Raw genomic sequence first — 16,931 nt, forward strand, 5'->3', positions numbered from 1 at the left:
CTTTTAAGAGTGGGGTTGGGGAAGCAAGCACACCCTTGTGCCACAGTGTGCAGTGGAGGTCATAGGTCAACTTTTTTCCAAGGTCATTTCTCTTTCCACCTTGCTTGAGGCAAAGCCTCCTTTACTGTGCTGTGCATTCTGGGCTGGGCGGCCTATACATTCTGGCTGATTCTCCTGTCCCTACCTCTCGCCTCTGCTGGGTGTGCCTTACAGATACATACATGCCTCTGCATTTGGATTTTTATGTAGGCTCTGGGGTTTAAACTCAGGTCTTCAGGGGTCGTGGCAAGTGTGTTTACTGGGGAAACCGTCCTCCTAGGCTACGTTTTATCTCTTTCCTACTGGTAATTGTTCCTAACTCATCAATACCCTTTCCATTCTTAGCACCCTGTCTTTCCACTTAGCTCACCCCCCCCCCCACACACACACACCTTTCTGTTTCCTCCTTTCTACTCACTACATGGGAGTTAGTCCCAGTCCCTTACTTTAGAATTGCCCTGAATCATATCTGTTTCCTGGGCCTACCTATTACAAAGTTATGATAGGATACTTTAACTTCTATATGTCACACAATGCTGTCTTACATTTGCCTCTTTTCTGACTGCAACATTTCCTCCCAGGGAGATTTGAGTGAAGCCATTCATGTGGTAAAAGCCGTCCAGAGTGTGGGCAGTTGGGAACAGTTTTCGCTTTTCTCACACTTGATCACCGCCCCCTGCCCCGTGAATATACAGATCTAACTTGGGACATTTTTCCCTTAGCACTTGGTTAGTGTTGGTTTGTCGTCTCCCTAGTCCAGTGTTTCTAGGAAGAAGCTGTTTGTGGTTGGCTCCTTGTTCCTTAGGAGATGTGTTCTTCCTGGAAGCTTTTCATAGCATTTCCTTTTTCATTTTTTTTTCACCTTTTGCTTTGGTGTTTATAACCTTTATGACCACTGAGTAGCTCTGTGTGCTCTTTAGCCGCATACGTGGGACCCCAGTGGCTGATGGTTGTTTCTGCACTCCTTAGGCCCTCTTTAATAAGGTGCACCTCTCAGCTAATTTCCAAAGATACCTCTCACCTTTTCTCCTGCAGGGGCCCCTGTTGATCAAGTCCTGGTCCCTGGCCCCTGGCCCCTGGTCCCTGGTCCCTGGTCCTTGGCCTCTAGCCCCTGTCACCTTGCTGCTGCTACTGCTGCTGTTACTCTCACCTTGCCCTTACTAATTTTGCTCTTGTTGATTTTGTTTGCATCTTTTGTGTCTTTAACCTCCTCTTTTAGATCGTTGATTTCTTTTGAATCATGTTTGTTTCACCATTTAACACGCCTGATAAAAACAGAGGCTCCAGGGTCAGTGGAGTGCTCTGTGAGTTTCTGAAGCCTTTATCTACAGGATAGGGGCCCCCGTGCCGGTTTATGGGCTTGCTTTTGAGGATTCGGGATCTTCTAGTCCGTGTGACACATTTGGAGCAGTACTATTTATAGTAAGCGGAGGCTGATTTTTCTCTTTATATGTTCGTTTTTCATGCTAGTGCTTCCCACTGGGCCTTTATAACCGAGTGTCCCTGCTCATGTTACTAGTTAAGGCTACTTAGCTACCTTTGGGACATCTGTCATGTTCAGCGGGCGATCTTAGTTTCCTGTCCATTACCTCTGCTTTCTCTATCACAAGCAGTCCCGCCTCCTGCCTTTGTTTGAGTGGCTCTAGTCCCCAGATATCAAGTTTTCTTTTCTTTGGATACTTATGTTTTGGGGGAGGGTGCAGTGAGCTTCCTTGTATGCCAGTGTTTACAGGTTGGTGAAAGGGTCATTGTAGATCTCAGTGTAGAGCAGTGCACTGCTCCATAGCCTCCGTACCTACACACACCTACATCTACCATGCAAATTTGGTAGACAAAGGGATGATGGGAAGCCTAGAGGGGAAGCCTGGGTTTGTTAGGATTTAAGGATGACAGACGGGGAGAGCTCTGGCCCACTGTCCTCTGGGCTTTCCCCACCACACTGGGCACTGCCTCACAGCGCAGCTGTACCTTGCTCCCAGCCCTATGTTTTCTAGGCTTCACGTTCCTCAGTGAACCTCACTGTGGCTGTAGGTGTGAAGAGCTCAGGATGCTGCTAGTTGGAAAGGAGATGGTCTGTGGCCAGCATCAGCCCCCACCAGCGTTGTCTGTCTGGTCTTTGTCCTCTGCCCTGTGCTTACATACCACCTGCTGCTCCTCTTTGTTTCTGAGGCATCAGTAGATACACGCTGCTCTTTTTCTGTGCAGCCTTTGCTGCCCAGAGAGCCCAGCTCCCTGAGGGAATGGTGGAGAAAGCTGTGCAGTGCCACCTGCCAAAGCTGTCCCCGAGCTCTCTGTGGACCTAGGCTTTCTTGCTCTCTATACATGTGTGCCTGCACACTTCCTATCCAGACAGGGCTTCTTGCTGGTGCCATGTCTGTTTCTTGAGTCTGTATTTCTTTTCCTCTCAGTTTTATAGATGCTGGGTTAGGAGAGAGACCTAACTGTCCTTGTCAGTTCTCCCTTTCTTGAGGCTAGATGTGTGTGTATACATATGTAATAATGTCTCTGTCTGTGTGTATTCATATATATATATAAAGAGAGAGAAAGAGTCTCTGTCTGTGTGTATACATATGTATGTATATATGTCTCTGTCTGTGTGTGTATTCATATATATAGTCTCTGTGTGTATACATATGTATATATGTATGTGTGTGTGTATAAAGATATGCATATTTACAGAGAGAGTCTATGTATGCACATGCTACGGTGCATATTAGAGAGGTTAGAGGACAATTTTGGTGAGCTGTCCTGTCCTACTGTGTGGGTCCTGGGAACCAAACTCAGGTTGTTAGGCTTGGCTGTAAGCACTGTTACCTGCTAAGGTATCGCTCTGCTCTACGCCCAGCTTTTCTTCTGCAGGTTCTGGGGGTCTGAGCCCCAGTCGTCACTTGCGTGACAAGTGCTTCATCCAATGAGCTATCTCACCAACTCTCATGCCTTTTAAAACTAAAAGGTGATTCACACTTTTAGGTAGCCATGCAGCTTAGTTCATCTCCATTTCACCGTAGAGTGAATGAAATAAACTTTCAGAAGAGGAAAACTTTGTTTGAAAGTCAAGATAAGCTCTCCCACGTTGGATCCACCAACAGTCTAGGAAGCCTGCCTGTAGTGCGGGGTCTAGTGTTGGGCCAGTGAGATAACGCTTTGCTAAAAATCCATCTCTCCTTGGCATTATCTTGCTTGGGTTTTGTAATGGAACTTGTGGTATTAAAGTGTTAGTTTTATCGGAAGCCGGTTGGCGTTGGACAGGTGTCAGATGAGGACCGCCTGTCGTGAGTAGCATGGGACATGTGTCATTGTTGGGAGCTGTAGTAGAAAGCACTCAGTAAGTGCATGGTGTGTTCGTCAGGAAACAAGTCTTAGGTGAGCGGCCTGTAGGAGGAGCGCCTTTGGACTTTACTTATGCTTCTGTTGTTGTTTCTGTCCACACTGAAGATGCACAGTAATCAAAAGGGATTACTGCCAGAACCCAATCCGGTACAGATTATGAAAAGTTTAAACAATCCTGCCATGCTACAAGTTCTTCTGCAGCCCCAGCTCTGTGGACGGGCCGTGAAGCCAGGTAAGCACCACGCATCCCCCTCCAGCACAGACTTGCATGAGTCGCTCATGCTGCATGGTATGCGAGATGTAAAAACATGCATTGCGTGTTCAAATGCACCCTTAGGCTTGTTTATCTCCTTTCTAGAACTGTTAATGATCATTAGTCAGCTGTGTGAGATGGTACATCTTGGCCGTTTGGTGGGTACAATCTAGTTTTGTGGTTCCGTTCTCTGTACCGTTAGTAAGTGTTAAATATTAAACCTTCAGTTTAGCTCTTTGCAGCTTCTAAACCCAGGAATAATGGCACACACCACTCTACTGGAGCCTGGGTGAACCAAGAGCCTGGGGCCTTTCTCTGTAATTGTTCTGGTGGGCCTGTCTTGTTGAAAACGCAGATTTGTTTCGTCCCCACCTTTCTCTGCCCTAGAGAACAAAGTTCCTTTGTAGCAGCTGACAGAAGCACACGTCTTCTGACTACTCAGAACTTTGGTACCACGGTATACTGACTACAAGCTCTTTCCTTTTCTCTTTCCGGGATTTCCTTCTGAAACAAACAGCTTTATATACACACGACTTCTGTGTTAGTGTTACGAGATGATGCCGATATTCAGTGCTGAAGTCCAGGATAAATATATTTAGCGTAAGCATACTCAGAGAGTTTATTCCCGTTCAGCCCCAACTGGCCCGACGTCAACTCCCATGCTCAGCGACACATAACCCACAAATTAAGAGTAGTCATTTGGGTGGCTGCTCCACTTTAGACTCTGGCTACACTCCGGGCTACCTGAACTTCTGACCAGCCAGCTATACAGACTTGGGAGATGCCAGGACCCTTCAGTTTGGTAATCTTCTGAAATGTCTTATAGAATTCAGGAAAACATCACATTTATGATTATAATTTTACCAGAGAGGATCTAACAGGAGTAGGCAAATGAAAGACACTAGTGCGAGGATTCCTCATGCCGTTAGGCCGTGACGTGCAAGCATGCCATTGGTGTGCGAATTTTTAAAATATAATGTTACTGACAGTTTCACACGTATGTATAGAGTATCCTGGTTACTCTTTGCTTCCTTTAACATCCTTCCCATCCCTATCACTCACCCCCAGCAGTCCCCTTCCCAAGCTCATGACTTCTTGTTTTATGACCCGTTTAGTCAAGCCACCTTGAGACCACTGGATGGAGACTGTCCATTCGAGGGGTAACCAGTAAGTCCATAGCTAAGGACAGCGAATCTCCTTCCTGAGTTGATCAATGGCAAACAGTCCAGCAATGAGGGCGGCTTAGTTAGGGTTTTACTGCTGTGAACAGACACCATGACCCAAGGCAGCTCTTATAAATAACATTTAATTGGGGCTGGCTTACAGGTTCAGAGGTTCAGTCCTTATCAAGGCAGGAACATGGCAGCATCCAGGCAGATGTGGGCTGGAGTTGCTGAGAGTTCTGTATCTTCCTCCAAAGAGACGACTGTCCTCAGACTGCTAGGAGGAGGGTCTCAAAGCCCACCTCCACACTGACACACTTCCTCCAGCAAGGCCACACCTCCTCCAACAAGGTCACTTCCTAATAGGGCCGCAGTCTGGGTCAAGCATATTCAGACCAGCACAGAGGGGCAGGGAGGTCCTCCTGAGCAGGTCTTCCACCTATGCCTGACTGTCGGTGGGTCTATTCTTGTGCTGGCCCTGTGCAGGCATCTACAGCCGCTGTGAGACTGTGATTGTTATGGCTGCGTCTTACCCGGGGGACAACGATATGTCGAAGTTCTTTTCTGTCTTCCCAATGTTCCCTGAGCCTTAGAGGGGTGGCATAAAGGCCATCTTTAGGGCTGAGCATTCATTAGTCATAAACTCTCAACACTTCGTGGGGCCATGAGTCCCCTCACTGCATTCACCACTGTTCAAGTGAAAGAGGGGGCTCTCACATGGCGGCTGAGAGCAGCACATTTCTGTGGACACAGTCATATTTGCTCAAAAACTATCTCAGCTCCCATGCTAGGGCTCCTCATCTCCCTGGCTGGGTTTTGACCAGGTCTGTAGTGTCAGGCATGGGGTCCCTCCTATGCATCAGGTCTCAGATCCAATCAGAGAACCGTTGGTTACCCCCAGAACAGGAGTGCCGCTCCTGCTCAACTGGGCTTCCCTTGCAGGACTGTGAAAACCTAAGCGGCAGGGGCACAGCTTCAGCTTTGCTCCATCTTGGGTTTCCCTTTTACATCGCGCATCCAGGCTCTGGAGTGTGCATTGTGTGCTTTCTACTGTCAGGCTAAAAACAGTGGCCCACAGCAACTTGGGGAGGAAAGGGTTCCAGGTCACTCACAGTTCATTATAGAGGAAGACAGGGCAGGAACCCAAGCAGGAGCTGAGGTGTGGACCGCAGAGGAGAGTTCTTACTGGTTTGCTCTTCACTGCCTTCTCAGCTTGCTTGTTCATAAACCCAGGACCACCTGCCCAGGGGTGGCATCACCCACACTGGGCTGGGCCTGCCCACGTCAATCATGGATCAAGAAAATGCCCCACAGGCTTGCCCATAAGATAGTCTATGGAAGCATTTTCTCAGCTGAGATTCTGTCTTCCCGGATGATGGTAGTTTGGGTCTAGATGACAAGACAAACATCATCATCATCATCAACAACAACAACAACAAAATACCAAAATACCAAAACCCCTACCTAGCACAAAGGGGCGCCTTACCCTTGGCCTTGAGGGTTTTGTTAATAACTCACAGCTTTTGGCAACCCCTTTTCCCAGCCGTGCAGGGTCTTTTTAGAGGTTGGAACTTTTTATTTGTTTATTTTTAATGGTTATTTTATTTACATTTCAAACGTTGTCCCCTTTAGGTGTTAGAACTTTAATGGGAGTTTTTCTATGTGGAAAATAATCCTCCCAAAATGTATTAAATGTGGATTTTCTGGATTGTCCTCAAACACGGTGTCCCTAGACATGGCACTGTCCCGTTGGCTGGTTTCCTTGGCACAGTGCAGTAGTCCTTCATTCCTGTGATGGACACATCATTTCTCATGATGCAGTCCAAGATTGCTCTCATGTTTAAAGATGTGGTGCTCTTGGGAAATGTCATCCACACTTTGGATTGTGGGCATCTTTAGTAATTCTGCCCCACCACTGTTTCTACCTCTCTATCCAGCAGTATATACTTTCCCTCCAGTTTTCTGTTTGCATTGGTTTGTGGTCATTAGGAATATGGGTTTTTTTTTTTAGGTTTTATTTTTTAATTTTAAAATTATTTGCACGAGGATGGGTATGTATACACATGAATGCAGATCTTTAGAGTGGAGTTATAGGCAGCTGTGAGCGACATGACGTGGGTGCTGGGAACCAAACTCTGGTCCTCCGAGAAAGCAGTATGTGTCCTTCATCATCGAGCTATTTCTCCAGTCCCAGGAGTATGTTTATGTTTAATGTCACTGTCTCTATTTTAAGATGTTTAATATTTACCCGGATGGAGAAATTATTTCCTGGCTTTGTTTGGGTTGGTAAGGGAAGAAGAATACATCTGTACCTCAGCGAGCACATGCCAAGCTAGAGAAGGCACGCAGTTTCCACTTTAGTGTTTTCTTGGACGGTCCGTGGTTGCTGGGGAATTACATCCTTTCCAGGTTGAGGTGAAATCACAATGAAGCTTTGTCTTTATTTGCATCTACACCTTCGTTACGGGCTGTAGACTTGAGTCGTGAGGTTGATGTACAGTCAGGCTATATACTATAGCACTTTTTAACTGAACCCTTCAGTAGAGTGAGCAGGTATATGTTAACTTGGTGTCCTTTTGTTTTTGAGATAGGGACTCACTACCTAACTGGGAATATAGGCATACCCTAGTGTTTGTTCTGGTCCATGTACATTATGCAAAGGTATAATAACATTTTCAGTTTGCTTTTTTCTTTTAATTATTTTATGTATATGAGTACTCTATATGGATGTATACCTGCACACCAGAAGAGGGCATCAGACCTTATTATGGATGGTTGTGAGCCACCATGTGGTTGCTGATCATTGAACTCTTTGTAAGAGCAACTGGTGCTTTTAACTGCTGAGCCCTCTCTCCAGCCCCCCTGTGACCTTTTCTAAATGCTAACCTGTGATATATTTCTGTTGGGAACAATGCCCTTAAAACCATGAAATAGTAGATATCGTCTTTCCATAACAATAATTAGGTGAAATTAGTCCTGTGTTTTCTATTTCGTGGTTCTTTATTCTCTGTATATTATCTCTTCTGAAATGTACGTGGTACTTGGACTCAGACTTGAGTTACCATTCATTCATATCATCTCTAAGTTTGTTTCTTTGGAAACAAGGTCTTATTGTGTTATTCCTGGCTGGCCTGGAACTTGCTGAGTAGACAAGACTGGCCTCGAACTCACAGATACCTGCCTGGCTCTGCCTCCCAATGCTGGAATTAATGACATGGGCCACTTTGCCCTGTCGTATGTAGTCACGGTGCATCTTTTTAGTGTTATGATGTAAGAATTTCTGTGCAAATATTATCTTCTCTAAAGGATTTTCCATAAAGGATGAGGGTTGCATCTTAACCCTTGCCCTTCCTTCCAACAAACATCTCCCAAATGCGTGACAAAAAGAAGGCTGAGAAATGGCTCACTGATTAAGAGCACTTTTATTCTCCATGAGGACCAAGGTTCTGTTCCCAACACCCACATGGTGGTAACTCCATGTCTCAGGGATCCCACACCCTCTTCTGATCTTCTTGGGCATCACTCACTCACATGGCGCACATACATATGTGCAGGCAAAACACCCATACATAAGATAAAAAGGCACTGAGCAAGGAATCGAAAGTAGCCTGCCCCTCTCAGCCAGGAGATGATGAAACTTCCCGTGCAGGTTAAAGGTGTAAAAGAAACATTTTTGGAACGTGTTGTAGTTTGAGTTTCTTAAGTCACATGGTTATGGTTTTCTGCTGACTGACTCTGATCTTCCCTACAGTTCTCGGAGTCACACCCAGCCTATCTCATCTGCTGAGTCCGTCCCTCCCCTCCGCGCTCTTACACTTCAGTAAAGCACAGCAGGTATGTATGGAGCACCGGGTCCTGAAGCACTGGCGATTTGGAGTGCGGACTTCCAGCTCTCCCAGCCTCTCAAGACAGAATTTTATGTAGCTCAGGATGACCTTGAATTTCTATTTCTCCTGCATCCATTCCCCAAGGACTGGAATTTACCGGCGTGCCAGACCTCACCAAGAAGTTAACTGAGCATTTTGCTTTTTAAAAAATATCCTGCCTGCCTTCCGCCCTTTGTGGTCTAGGGACCGTTCTAGAATTTTCTGATGCTAGTAGGTGCTCTAGTGCTGACCTACATCTCCAGCTTTCTTTTAACTTTTGATTTTGGTAGAGAACCTTGCTATAGTTGCCAATGCTGGCCTTGAACTCATATTGTAGACAGATAGACCGTTGAGGCACCCTCCTGCCTCAGCCTCCTGAATAGCTGGAATTTAGACCTGTACAGGTAGAGCTGGCAGAGAACATCCTTATAATGGCTGCATAAAGTCACAAGAGGGGTGTTCGTAGTCCTGCTAAGGATAACAGCACAGACAGATAGACCTACCAACTCCTGCTTGGAGAGGATTAGGACAGAATACTTATTTTGTGATATATTTTTGCTAGATAATGAATAGGTTTTCCTCTCTCTTTGTGTGTAGAGGGGGCGGGCCCAGACAGGCAGAATGTGTGCCATGGTGTCTATGTGGAGGTCAGAGGGCAGCTTTGGGTGTCAGTCCTTGCCTTCTACCTTGTTTGAGGCAGGGTATGTTTACTGTTGCACATACCCGGCTAGCAGGCTTTCGGGTTGCTGGGGATGCCCTCTTCTCTACCCCCATCCTCCTCGTCATTTTCAAAGAGTATGAATGCTTGAGTCAGATATGCTGGCTTGTTCCTGTAATCCCAACACTGGGGAGGCCAAGGCTGGAGGATTACTCCGTTTAAGACTAGCCAGGGCTACATAGTAAATTCCAGGCCAGCCTAGGCTCCAGAGTGAGATTCTATCTCAGAACAACAGTAAAAACCCAACAACAAAACAGCAGGAACAGCAAACATTAATTATAATCCAATAAGCGGTCTTAGCAAAGAGATTCAGATGGTTGCTCTATCCGTTACGACAGTAGTTCTCAGCCTGGAGGTTGCAACCTCTTTGAGGATCACATGACCCTTTCACAGGAGTTGCATATTCAAAAACCCTACCTATCAGATATGTACATCGTGATTCATGATGGTCAGATTATGTACATTATGATTCATAGCAATCGGATAAGCACACTGTGATTCATAATAGTAAAATTACAGTTATGAAGTAGCAGTGAAATAGTTTCATGGTCGGAGGTCAACAGCATGAGTAACTGTATTAAAGGGTCGCAGCATTAGGAAGGGTGAGTGCCACCATGGTAGAAGAAAGAACAGAGAGGCAGTGTTAGCTTTTATGGCCTGCAAGTCCCTCTCTCCAGAGCTTATTGTGTCTCCCCATCCCAAAAGGACCTGTTCCCTCCTCCAGGGTTGTCTCCTTGACCAGGATGTCCTTTCACCACACTGACCCAGACTTCCCCTAAATAGCCTTCAGACCTCAACACATGCTAGGTCCCCAAGAGAGCCTCCCTTGACTCTCTAGTCTAAATGAGATCCCCCCCCCATGTGTGTCCTGTGTCTGCGTGTCTCTTCCTCAGAGAACTGCCATTAGAATCTTACTTGTTTTTCATTTAAAGTCTCCAAGACCATGGTAACACGGGGTCAAATGGTATTACATTTCTTACACCATCCTATTTGTAAAAAGAGCGCATCAAGTCTTGTCACGTGATTAACTCAATCAATAAATTCCTATTTCCCCATCATTAAAACCAGGAGAAAAGGGTAACAAAGGACGTGGAATGGGTCTCTTAACTGTTATTGGAGGATACCCCCTATGGGGGAAAGTAGACTAATACAAGTTCAGAAGGGCTTTTTTTTCTTCTCAAGACAGTGTTTTCTCTGTAGTCCTGGCTGTTCTAGAACCCATTCTGTGGACCAGGCTGGCCTTGAACTCAGAGATCCACCTGCCTCTGCCTCTGAGTGCTGGGATTTAAGGTGTGTGCTGGCCATCAGGCTAAGAAGTGCTTCCTTCATTTTCAGACTAACTTCTGATTGAACTTTAAGATGAGTTGATTATAGACCAAATAACTCTTCTGATTGTAACTTGGTGTCTCATTAATTCCACAGAGCTCAGCTGTGGGTAACACATCATCCTTACTCCTTCAGAATCTTTCTCCCTTACCTTTGATACAGCAACCGTTGATGAAGTTTGACAACGCCCACACTAATAATGTAAGTAGTTCATCCCTCAGCCTGGTGATGAAATGGTGACATTTCACACATGTGACCATCTTCACTAGGATCTGTTTGTTTGGTTTTTGGTTTTTTTTTTTTTTTTTCACCATGGGAAACTGTCTTCCTCTCCCCTTTTGTAGAAGCCTGGCTTGCTGGGAGAGCCTCCCGCCATGGTGCTGCAGCCTGCTCTGGCAATAGGGCCACCACTTCCACTGAAAACGGACCTGGGACATCATGGAGAAGCACACAAAAGTAAATAGCCCATTTACCAAGAAGTCCTTATGCAATCGGCTTTGAGGCTTGAAGATAGTTTACCTCTATTCCTCTCTTACTTATAGGATAATTAAATTTGAGTCTTGGCCATTTAAAATTTAAAGAGCCCCGTTGCCTCGTCTGGTTTTGATATTGATATGTTGTTAATGGGTCTGCCTCCATGCCAAGATGAGACGGTCCCTGGTGGATGGGCTTTAATATTTTATGCAGGTTCACAGCAGCTCCAGGAGAAGACACAGCTCCATCTGACGCTGACATGCTGCCCGTTGGGCTCATGGCACATTACCTTTGTCTGCATTTCAATTTCACTGAAGATGGAGCCCCCGGCTCTTACAAAAGGAATAGCTAGCATTTGTAAATATAAGTCCCGTTGACTTGAATTATTTTGAAATTAATTTTAAGTTGGTACTTGGAAGAAAACGGGCATATATGCTCTGAGCACATGATAGGCAGAACAGTTTTACTTTAGAAAAATAGACATATACCAGGGTTTTTCTTTTATTTTATTCTTATTTAGAATAGCACCTCCAGTTTGAAGTTTATTGAAGGCTTGATGTAAACAACTCCACTGATGAGCTCAGTTCTGTCAGCAAATGTCGCACATTTAGTCTCTCACATCTAAAACGGGCTAATCCAGTAACTCATTCAGACCAAATAACTCAGTCAGTTCCGACTGTTGAAGTTGACCAGGCAGTGGTTAAATTGCCGAAAAACTTTCTCGGTATGATGGGAGTCTGCCATTTCGAAAAGCGTTGACTTTCTATTACTGAAAATGTTTGTTCCTCATATTGATGTTCGATCATATGCCGTTTGCTACCTCACGTGCTGTTTTAAGAACACTGACAATTCGCTGTCTAAAATAAATATATCCTAAAAGATAGAGGGGTCAGAGCGAGTACTCAACCAGCGAGCAAACCTGCTTAGTGAATTCATAAGATGGAAATTTTACAGCAAAATTAACTGTTTTAATTTCTTTTTGGTCTCTTGTTTTATAAACTTGTTTTGTTTTAATTTTTGTTTGTTTTTCGAGATAGGGTTTTATGTTGCCCAGGTTGATCTTGAACTTGTGAGTTCAAGTTCTCTTCTTGCCTTTGCCCCAGCATAGTTCTGAGTGCATGCCGCCATGCCTGTGTGTGTGTGTGCGCGTGTGTGCGTGTGTGTGTGCGTGTGCGTGTGCGTGTGCGTGTGCGTGTGTGTGTGTGTATGTATGTATATATATATTTTTTAATTAAATTGATTGGTTGAGGGAGGGCAGGACACACTTGTGCTATGGTGTGCAGTTGGCACATAGAAGACATCTTGTGGGAAGGAGTTGTTCTTTCCTACCCTGTGGGTCTCAGGATTTAAACCCAGGCTGGAGCCAATCACCTCTCTCTGGTAAGCCATCTCAGCATCCCTGACTTAAAGATTTTTAAAATAAGAATCATACCTAATTTTCTGATGGAAATTTTTAATCATTTCAGGATTTTTCTTCCTATAAATAAAAACATAACTTTTATTGATTTAGTATTTATTCCTGAGTGTTGATTTTAAGGGCAATGCTAGTATTTAAATACCAGATTCCCCCACTTGGTAATAGCATTGATTTATATCATTTGTGGATTTCTGGGCTTAATCCTCAAACCACTGCCGAGTGCACGTTGCCAGTGCGAAGACACTGCACTCAAGTTTAGAAGAGATGGGTGTGGCCAGCGCCCGACAGCTGATGAAGTCTCACTCTCAGGCTTGCCGCTGAGTCCAAATTAACCTTAGAAATGCTGACGAACTCTTTAAACAGGAGACTCAGTTACTCTCTCCAAATCTGGAAGCATCCAAGTTGCAATAATTGGACATTTTTAAGTACTGGTGTAATTGAAATGTCAAAAAGAGATATACGATCCTAAAGTAATAATTAAAATGTATCATTAAAGTATACTGTCTAGGTTATCATAGAAATTATTGAAAATTTAAAAAACATTTTTACTGTCAGTTTTTGCTTTCTCGTGGCTTTCTAACCCCTGACCTCACCTGTTGGATTTCATAGACCTCTAATAGGTCCAGAAAGGACCACTGTGTCTTGTGTAACCAGGGTTCTTTTGCCTCTGTGGTTCACTACAGCGTCTAATCTGATTGCAAGTCAGACGACACTGGCAGCTGGACTGGGCGTGTTGCCATTCTTCCCACACCAGCTCACTGCTGGGCAAGCCGGGCCGGGGCGTGGGACCACTCAGGAGACGCAGTCAGCCCCGGTGAGCAGCAGCGAAGCTAGTTTCTCAGGGTCACAGCATTATCTGCAGACCTTCCCAGGCCTTCCTGGTGGAGGTCCACTGACGGGCAACCAGAAGACCCTGCAAGGCCAGCCGAAAGGCGCGGAGGTAGGTTGGAAGGCAAGGGACACACAGAGAGGAATGGATACCCCCATGGCTGCCTTTCTGCTCCTTTTAGTCCCTGAATTGTGACATTGTCCTGTCTTATCCAATTACTTGTGTTTGGTGACTGTCCCCAGTGGTTTCGGCACCTTCAAAGCTGTGGCTCCAGTTGGGACTTCTCTTGAGCTCCTGTGAATTTGCTAAGGGTTGAGTTTCTTACTCAGTGAATGTTTCCAGTCCCTGGAGCATAGCAGGCAGACAGCACACACAAACTGAATGAACGAGTGCCTCGCCATGCGATAAACACATCACAAGCCAAGCTGGGTTTCTTCGGGGCCTACGAAGATGTATAAACAGGTTCTGTTGTCCACACATAGCAGTATTGGCCAAGAAAGCATCAGGAACTAAAGGAGCTGTGGTTCTCAAATACAGAAATGAACTCAGGAATACACTTTTTATACTGTGCTTTTTTTTTTTTCTTCATCAGATCAAAAGGAAACTAAGCCACTTAGCTTTACCTTACCTGTAATAACCAGGACTGTGGTTTAAAAGTCTTTGGTCAGAGAGTAAAGAGGAAGAGAATGGACCGTAATGAAGGCTCAGAGTTCCATCCCATCTTTTTCTGTTAGACGTATTAGAGGCTGCTCCTAGGTAGCTGAAGATACAACAGTGTCTGTATTTCCAGTGTCCTGTCTAACACTGTCATCTAAGTCAGCGCACGAGCTCTTTCTTGGCATTACTTTCAGGACTAGAGATGATTAGTAAACTTCACTCGTGTCATTTGGGTTTGGCCACGTGATGGGAAATTTAAACTTTATAGTAATTGATAAAACTGTATTTCTAGAGCTACGATGTGGAATTAGGTTTTTGTTTTTCTTGGAAAGATGAATTCTCTTAAGATCAAGTGAGATGATACAAGATGCTTTGAGTTTTTCTTCCCTCGTGGGATTCTGTGCTTTATTAAAGGGCTTGTGGAGATGGGCTCCCTCTATCTAGTGTTGCTTGTCCTGGAGCTTGCGGTGTTAGCCTTTGAGGCTGGCCTCAAACTGAGAGATCTGCCTGCCTCTGTCTCCTGAGAGCTGGGATCAAAGGCGTGGGCCACCTCACCCAGCAGAGCCCACAGATGATCATACCATACAAGATACAGTGAAAAAATACATCTTTCTGCATTTTTAATTGATGTAAATAAGTAAACATGTATTGATTGTATGAAATGAGAAATTCCATTGCCACATGTTTATGTGACGTACCCTGACCCCTCCCCATTCCTTTCTCTTAACCACTCTTTTGTTTTTGGCAAATAGGCAGCCTCTAAGAATCAGACTTCACTCTTGGGAGAACCACCAAAAGAAATCCGGCTCAGTAAAAATCCATATTTGAATTTGGCAAGTGTGTTGCCCAGTGTTTGCCTATGTAAGTGAGGACCGCGCTCCAGCCATGAGATTCCCCTGAAGACGCTCTGTAATGACTTTTACTTTCATCCTAACCTAGTTGAAGGTCATGATGCCTAGTGATAAAACTAAGCCCTAAATTATGGTCCTTATTATTCTTTAATAATAAGTCCATTATTTGAAAAAATGAAAATTAAAAGACTTTAGAAACCTTTACAATATTTTTGTTGAGGGCAAAATAATTTTTTCAGTTATTAAGGCACGATTGAAAATCATGAAGACAGTGAATTGTTTGAAGTACTGTCATCATTTACAGTGTGGGTAGATCATTCTAGATTAGAGATTAAAGCCTCTCGGCGAGCTAGCCAATGCATCCAGATATCCGAGCTACGACCACCAGTCAGCAGAAGTGCAATCTACTGGGTCTTCAGTTAGCATGAGTTAACTCACTCAAAAACAGTAACAAAAACTGAGGAACACGTTAACACTGTTCGTAAGAGAGAGACTGGATACACAAGATGGAACTCTGTGATGTAGAAAAGAGAGAGAGACAGAGAGAGACACAGAGAGAAGTCCACCCCACTCATTTATGAAGTTGTCTCTAAAACTGAGTTTTAAATGGAAAAAGTAAAAATGAGCGTCACGTGACTGCAGTTGTTATTAAAGCTCTGATCTTCACACATTTGTGTAAATGCATAATGTTAAACCAGGGGAAGTTGTAAATACATAGAGATGAGTATAATTTTTAATATGCAATTTTGGCATTTCACAAAGTATCCCCTTGAGTATTGATTTATAAGTTTTCTAAGGCTAAGAAAAAGTTGAGTATTCTAGAATATCTGGAGTATACTGATCTCACCTAAAAATTGACATTGTCAATGATTGCCTCGATAAGAGTGTTTAATTTGCATTTTGTATGCCTTCATATAGAACAATGGCTCTTAGCCTGTGGGTTGTAACCTATTTGGGGGTTGCATATCAGATGTCCTGCATATCAGATATTTATACTGCACTTCTTAACTAGCAAAATTTAAGTTATGAAGTAGCAATGAAATAATTTTATGGCTGTGGGTCACCATGACATATATTGAAGGGTCACAGCATTAGGAAGGTTGAGAACCGCAGCTATAGAGAATCAATGGGGTTGGATATATAGTGGAATGGTGGAATTCTTGAGGCTCTGGTTTCAGTTCTCAGTACAGAAAAAGAATAGAATATCTGTGCTATATATTTATATTCTTTCATTTATAATAAATGCATATATAAATTTTAGAGGCTTCTATCATAATTATTTTACCTATATGGCAGGCTTCCATTTTCAGTTGCTGAAATAAATGAAATAATATATAATTCCTCCCGCAGAAAATAAATAAAAATAACACGTTGGTAATGCATTTGAAACAGGCTGGGTTAATGTGTTTTGTCCCGCTTGTAATTTAACAAATCACCGAGGGGTCTTGCTTTCACCTTTAGCCACTGCAGGCAAAGGCACGCCACCAAAGACTGGAATTGCGAGCAACATTCTGGATGTGATCTCTCAGGGAAGTGAGTCCCAGCATGCACTGGAGAAGTGCATTGCCTATTCTCCATCTTTCGAGGATTTTGCCCAGGTAAATAATGTGTGGGTCAGGACTGTATGGGGAGACACTGGTCCAGCTCTACACTGAGACTACTGATCACGTCAGATCGTAGCGGCTTTAGCTGTGAGAACACACAGAATGATATCTCTCATCACTTAAAATTTGGGAGTAGGTTCAGGAAATTGTTTTAATATTTTCTTTTACATCAGTTATTTACCTCTTACAGTTTTACTAGTGGCTCTCAAACGACATCCATCCTACCATCTTTTTGGTTGCACAAAGCCACGTCTACATATTTTCCATCGTGCTGTCACCCCCAGTGCAGTAGGCCTACCTGGCTTACAGGGTTAGGTATTTGCTATCTGACTCTTTGCTGAGAATTCTGCTGCCGTCTGTTTTATGTGAGTGCAAACCTTAGGAAACCAAGGGAGAAAACCTCC

The 16,931-nt window shown here is 44.2% G+C and overlaps 1 protein-coding gene across 5 annotated transcripts in view; it reads left to right on the forward strand.

Annotated features, from left to right (window-relative positions):
- Positions 1 to 16,931, forward strand: part of Raver2 (ribonucleoprotein, PTB-binding 2) — a 101,475-nt gene that overhangs the window by 70,312 nt on the left and 14,232 nt on the right. For 4 of the 5 annotated variants that reach the window (XM_063287969.1, XM_063287970.1, XM_039110292.2 and 1 more), the window contains 7 exons: positions 3,475 to 3,601; positions 8,537 to 8,619; positions 10,792 to 10,896; positions 11,040 to 11,151; positions 13,270 to 13,526; positions 14,825 to 14,933; positions 16,385 to 16,521. In XM_063287969.1, the coding sequence (XP_063144039.1) occupies positions 3,475 to 3,601; positions 8,537 to 8,619; positions 10,792 to 10,896; positions 11,040 to 11,151; positions 13,270 to 13,526; positions 14,825 to 14,933; positions 16,385 to 16,521 (930 nt within the window). Of the gene's footprint in view, positions 1 to 3,474; positions 3,602 to 8,536; positions 8,620 to 10,791; positions 10,897 to 11,039; positions 11,152 to 13,269; positions 13,531 to 14,824; positions 14,934 to 16,384; positions 16,522 to 16,931 lie in introns of all 5 variants that reach the window. The other variant, NM_001191867.1, reaches the window with a different exon arrangement.

The sequence above is a fragment of the Rattus norvegicus genome, chromosome 5, assembly GCF_036323735.1.
Source record: "Rattus norvegicus strain BN/NHsdMcwi chromosome 5, GRCr8, whole genome shotgun sequence".
Taxonomy (NCBI): domain Eukaryota; kingdom Metazoa; phylum Chordata; class Mammalia; order Rodentia; family Muridae; genus Rattus; species Rattus norvegicus.